Raw genomic sequence first — 6,818 nt, 5'->3', positions numbered from 1 at the left:
TTGGATCACCAAACAGACGTTTGCGCTGTATAATAAAATCGCCGCGAGTCGCTCTCGCGCTGACTCCCGCTTCCTGATTCAAAGGTCTGACGGCCCCGCCCCCCGACCAATCAGTGGCGCGGAGGGTGGTGACGTCAGAAATAGTCCCGGCTCAGCCCGGTTAGAACCTCGCCAGAATGGTTACAGAAAATGTATCTGCTTGGCTCTACCCGTCTTGGCCCGTAGTGGAAAAGCGCAAGACGGGGGCGTGGCGGTTAGAAGCGAGCTGAGGAGGTACTAGTGGAAAAGGGCCATAATACAAATAAATTGACTTATTTTCATAAAGGAGTAATTCATGTTGTATCAGCTATAGAGAACAAGGTAGTGCCGAAAAACAATATAAATCCCCCCTCACAAAAATAAGAAAAATAGAGAAACATATTTTCTCATCAACAAAGCATATTTTACATAAACATATTTAAAAATGTTCAAGTAACAAAATAACATATTTGAACCATTTTTCAGATTTTTTCAGTTATTCTATTGTCTGAAAAATGGTTCAAATATGTTATTTTGTTATTTGAAAATTTGAAAATGTGTTTTGTTGATGAGAAAATAGAGTAGCATATTATACATTGTTTTTCGCCACTACCTTGTTCTCTATAGCTGATATAACATGAATTACTCCTTGATTGATTGATTGATTGATTGATTGATTGATTGATTGATTGATTGATTGAAGAATTTATTAGAAGAATTGCATAGGATCAGGTACAGTTTCATGACAGTACAGATTCGCTGATACAAAGTCAACTAAAAGGCATTATTCCAAGAAAGCATTACACTTGTTTACATTGCAGACCTTTTTTTAAATTCATATAACATTGAATGACATACAGGTAAGAAGCAGTACTTTGTAGGGAAGATTGTAAAAAAAAAGAAAAGGGGGGAATTACTGTTATTTTGCACCGAGAGAGACTAAAAAGGTAGGGATCAATAAAGAAAGGTGGGATCAATAAAGTTCTTATTTTTGCCATCTGAGAAAATTAAATATATATTTGGTGCCTAACGGTTTCCCAAGTATATTATTGCGTGTGTGAGTGAATAAATGAGACGTAACACGTAAATGTCTTTGTACAAAAGGCGCTTTATGAAAATAAGTCAATTTACTTGTATTAGTTTACAGCGCAGTCTTGCCACATCCAATATGGCGGCGACGTTGACGTATCGCAGCAGCGAGCAAAAGCACTCGATGCGGCGTCTACATATGTCTATGGTTGCTGAAATGAAACAACACCGCCCTCTCGTGGCCAGATGTTGAACTATATACCGTTAACTATCACCCGGAAGTAGACTTGTGTGTGTTTTCTACACGTGGGGAACCTGCGTGGGGAGCAGTAAGATCGAGCAACATGGCTGCGTGCAGTGTGGAGGAGCTGCTGGCGAAAGCCGAGCAAGAAGAGGCCGAACAGCTGAAGAGCATCTCCGTCCAGAAACCCCTGGAGCTGGAGTTTGACGTCGGGGACCTGCTGGCCTGCGACACCAACCGCATCGAGACCCGCGACTTCAGGACTCAGAAGAAGGAGGACTTCCTCCGCTCGCTGGCCCGGGACAACACGCAGCTGCTCATCAACGAGATCTGGAAGCTCCCCACGGAGAGGGTGGAGGAGGCCATCGTGGCCAAACTCCCGCAGCCCACGACGCGGCTGCCCCGGGAGAAGCCGCCGCCCAAGCCCCGGCCCGAGACCCGCTGGGAGCAGTTCGCCCGGCTGAAGGGCATCCAGAACAAGAAGAAGACCAACCTGGTGTGGGACGAGACGGCCAAGGAGTGGAGGAGGCGCTGGGGCTACAAGAGGGCCAGGGACGACACCAAGGACTGGCTGATCGAGGTGCCGGAGACCGCAGACCCCAACGAGGACCAGTTCCTCAAGCGCAGCAAGGCCAAGAAGGAGAGAGTGGCCAAGAACGAGTTCAACAGGCTGAAGAACATCGCCAGGTAGGTGTCAAGTAACAAAGTACAAATACTTCGTTACCTTACTTAAGTAGAAATGTTGGTTATCTATACTTCAATGGAGTAATTATTTTTCAGACGACTTTTTACTTTTACTCCTTATATTTTCACGCAAGTATCTGTACTTTTTACTCCTTACATTTTAAAAACAGCCATGAAAGAAAGAAAGAAAGAAAGAAAGAAAGAAAGAAAGAAAAGCAAAGCTTTATTCCGAACATGGGAAAACATAAAATAACACATAAGTCAAAATAGTCAAAACAACAAAAAAATATAGATAAATAAACAAAACAATGTTACCATGTCCGAAAAGGAGTAGAAAGAAGCATATGCTTATTTAATTCTACCCCTTCTCAGAAATTACTATCCTCAGTTGATTTCAGTATCATATTACTTTTTTTTTTTTTTTTCATTTAAAGCAGCACAATGTAACTTTCAGATTTTGTTGAGTTTGGCGGCTCCTTTGGACAAAAGCGGTAGTGCTTTACCAGTAGTGTGGAAGGGTTCCTACCATCCACCTCCAAGTTACATAGTGCCAGTGAAGGCGATACAGACCCCTCAGACCATGACAGAGGTGTCATTAAACCTGTTGGAAGTTGATGTACCATCACAATGACTCTGGAAATATTATATTAAGGTGAAAAAGTTACATTGTGCTGCTTTAACCTTTATTTATCCAGGAATAATCCCATTGAGATTAAAATCTCTTTTGCAAGGGGGTCCTGGCCAAGAAGGCAGCACAATAGGTCCACATCAGTTACACATTGAACAACATCAACAAAAGAGACATAAAAAACAGCTAAAACAGTTTGGCAATCACATCACTACAGTATAATCACTCAATGTTTGATAAAAGAACATGTGCATTCAGTAGTCAGATAGACCTTGATCCTAGCTTTAAAATCTAGCAAACTTGGGAGATGATCCAATTTAAGATGACTCTGTAATTTATGCCAGGACAGGGTGCAAATGCTTTGAAGGCCCTTTCCCCAAAAACAGTCCGCGTACGAGGAATAGTGCACATTATCAATCTGATTATCAATATTTACATTACATATGTACACATTTACAACAAGAAAATAAATAATGTGACTAAACAAGTGACTAAACGATCTGTGTTACTCTATTTCATTTCGGCCTTTAAAAAAAAACTATCCAGTTAAATTGCGCCATCCGGATAGAGTGAATTTGGTTGTGGTTGGATGAGAAGTATAAACATAATACCATTCCGACACCCTATTGCTTTGTACGCGTCTGCTCTCTGAAACACATGTTAATGCTCAATAGTACACATATATGGTTCTTTAATATATTTGCATTATACTAAGATGCATTCATTTTCAATGGCTTTTGTCTTTAATGGCTTTTTCTCCCTTACATTACTTTTACTTTTATACTTTAAGTAGTTTTGAAACCAGTACTTTTATACTTTTACTTGAGTTGATACTATATTCTATACCTCTACCTGAGTAATGAATGTGAATACTTTTGACACCTCTGTCACCAGGGCGCAGAAGATCAAGACCCCCGGCGTGGGTTTGGTCCCCAAAGCCCAGCAGTCCAAGGACGAGCTGACCAAAGCTGTCAGCGTGGCCAAGACCTCCACGGCGTCCGCAGGGAGGTTCCAGGACCGGCTGCCCAAGGAGAAGCCGGTCAAGAACTCCGGCAAGAGGAGGAAGTTTGAGCCGCTCATCGGGAACTTTTCTGATGAGAAACACAGGCAGCTGGAGCTGCTGAAGGTGCTGGGCAGCAAGAAGCCCCAGCTGGACATCACCAGGGCCGTGAACGCTCAGATGAGAGAGGACGACAGAGAGGAGGCTGCCGCCAAGCGGAGGAAGGGAGCGGGGAAGGGGGGACGAAAGGGAAGCATGGGGGGGAAGGGGGGGAAAGGAAAAGGAGGAAAAGCTGGAGGGGGGAAAGCTTGGGGAGGGAAGGCTGGAGGAGGAGGAGGAGGGAAGGGTGGAGGAGGAGGAGGGAAGGGTGGAGGAAGGAAAGGTGGAGGAGGGAAAGGTGAAGGAGGAGGGAAAAGGAGAGGTAAACCCGGAAAGCGCTGAGGTCCTGCTACACCTGAAACTTGATTTATGGTTCCGCGTTAAATCGTTGGTGTAACGCCGAACCATAAATCAGCCTTACCCTATGCCGTAGGCTCTGCGTTGATGTGACGTGGAACCCTAAATCAGCCTTGAGTGTCTGTGTCTGGGGGTCACAGTTGGACTGGACATTTACTATGATCATTTGATTGTTTCTGGCAGGTGTGATGTTTTGACATATATGTTGCTCCTCTCCTTTTGTGTAAATATTAATTATGAACTGGGTGAAACGGATCCACAGAGGCTCTACAGTTCGGTATCATTTTGTATTTTCACTGTAACAAAAAAATAAACTTTACCTTTGATGTAAAACAGTTTTTGACTGTCAGTGCACATTTAAGGGTCGTAGCTCAAGTGTACACTGAAAAAAATAAATCTAAGCGCATGTAAATATAACATATTTAAATCTGTGATATTGACAATTAAAAAATTTAGTTTGTTGCTTTACATGAATACATCTAGTTTTGAACTTAATCTGCATTTGTTCAAAAAACGACATTGCGCATTTTTTCCTTAATAAGCAGTATTTATGTAACTTCATTTATACACAAGCAATTATCTTGTTTGTATTTACCTTTCCTTTAACAATTTTAATCTATTGGGCAGATTGACCAACGTTTAGATGAAACATGCTTTATTTTTAAGTAGAACACCACAGTTAAAAATATCTTGCTTGATCTACTTAAAAAAAAATTAAGGCTACTTTTTTGCTTGAGATTTTTATGTAGATCAACGACTTAGCTTTTAGTATGTACAAAATTTATTTGCAAGTAAAGTCAACTTAATTTTGGTAAATAAAGTCAACTTAACACAATTAAGTTGATTGTACTTGCAAAATGTATTATTTACATAAAAAAATTAAGTAGTTTAAACAAAGACTAGTCTTTCTTGATCTACATAATAATCTCATGCAAAAAGTTGCCTTATTTTTTTTAAGTAGATCAAGCACAATATTTGTATCAGAGTAAGATACAGCTCCAGATTTTGACATAATTATATACATTTGTGGCTGATTTCTTTTCCATTTGGACAAATTGGGCCTGTTTGTCATTCTTAAGCTTCTCAAATCTGAGTTTTAACTATATTGTGTAGTAACTTGTGTATTTAAATTTTTTATGACACTTTCTGACAACTAGCATAAATGATTCTTAATGTGCAAATAGTCATATTATTAATGGATTTGGTCTTTAAGTGATCTCTGGGTTGTACTTAGGTACATTATTCTAGACAACTACCAGTTGAATTTGTTAGTCATTTTTCAAGACATTTCTGAAAATTGTCTATTTTGCATTGTTAAAATTGTTATGCATAATTTCTAATTTACAAACCCTTGAGTATAAATATTTTCTGCATTTGGTTATACATACATTGTAATTCAGATCTCAGGAGTAGATGATCCCTTTCATTTATGTGTGTGTATATACAGGACTGTCTCAGAAAATTAGAAAAAATGTCATACATTCTGGATTCATTACAAATCAACTGAAATATTGCAAGCCTTTTATTATTTTAATATTGCTGATTATGGTTTACAGTTTAAGATTAAGATTCCCAGAATATTCAAATGTTTTGAGATAGGATATTTGAGTTTTCTTAAGCTGTAAGCCATGATCAGCAATATTAAAATAATAAAAGGCTTGCAATATTTCAGTTGATTTGTAATGAATCCAGAATGTATGACATTTTTGTAATTGCAGTACAGAAAATCACAATATTCTAATTTTCTGAGACGTGTGTGTGTGTGTGTGTGTGTGTGTATATATATATATATATATATATATATATATATATATATATATATACACACACACATACATACATACATACATACTGTATATATGTGTATATATATATATATATATATATATATATACAGACTAATAAGAAAATAATGGTAATTATAAAATTACTGTTTGGAAGGACAATAATGATCTCAGAGAAGCACCTATAGCTATCCAGCAGTCTGGGAAATGTTATAAACAGATGAGTCTATCACTCTGCAGTAAAAAAAAAGATTGAAGTTAGCTGATTACTCACAAACCACCTCACAGATGACACAGGGATGGATGAGCACTATCACCTTTAATCAATCTAAATTAGGGGTTATCCATGGTGATCATGAGGCTCGAAGTTTCTTGTACAGTAAATGACAGAGACACAGCTTATTTCTTACAAAATGTACCTAATTTAAATTTTTCTTCTAAAATATCTTTTTGAATTTTGACTATGAAGGTAAAATTAACCTAAATGACTTTGAAGGCCATATCAGTAAATGTTAGTGTTATGTTATAGAAAATATTAACATAATTATAGTATTATAAAATATTATTATAATACTGACAAAATTGTCATTTCTTGTGCTCTACACTTGCCTTGGAGTGTAACAGGAGACAGATGCCTGAACGCTGCTCCACTCACTAGTAAACGGGTTTCTTCCCAGAAGTGAGCATCAGAGCGGCTTTTCTAAGGGGCTTAGTTGTGGTTTTTTGGTTATGTAAAGGCTGGCTTCGCTTCGGCTCCCCGTGTCTAGACTGGATACATCACACTGAATCAGTAGCAAGGAGAAGTGTAACAGATAGCTCACAGAGCTGGGATTTGCACCTTTGGTGTCTTTGCACACAACCTAAACCCATAAATGGTCATTTGATAAAGCACATTGGTATTTTGTTATCTGCAAGAATGCATTTTTACATTCTGTCTGTTTTGAAAGAGTTATCTGGCAGTGAGCAGGTGGAAGCTGA

General features: G+C 38.8%; 1 protein-coding gene across 1 annotated transcript; it reads left to right on the top strand.

Annotated features, from left to right (window-relative positions):
* The first annotated feature begins 1,336 nt into the window (after positions 1 to 1,336).
* On the top strand, positions 1,337 to 4,389 carry rrs1 (ribosome biogenesis regulator 1 homolog). The gene is made up of 2 exons (XM_061713163.1): positions 1,337 to 1,975; positions 3,495 to 4,389. The coding sequence occupies exons 1-2, from the start codon at positions 1,392 to 1,394 to the stop codon at positions 4,039 to 4,041; spliced, it is 1,131 nt and encodes a 376-aa protein (XP_061569147.1). The 5' UTR covers positions 1,337 to 1,391; the 3' UTR covers positions 4,042 to 4,389.
* Positions 4,390 to 6,818: the final 2,429 nt, after the last annotated feature.

The sequence above is a fragment of the Cololabis saira genome, chromosome 22 (genome assembly GCF_033807715.1).
Source record: "Cololabis saira isolate AMF1-May2022 chromosome 22, fColSai1.1, whole genome shotgun sequence".
Lineage (NCBI taxonomy): Eukaryota > Metazoa > Chordata > Actinopteri > Beloniformes > Belonidae > Cololabis > Cololabis saira.
The sequence above is the reverse complement of the archived record's forward strand: the minus strand, read 5'-3'. Positions and strand labels throughout refer to the sequence as shown.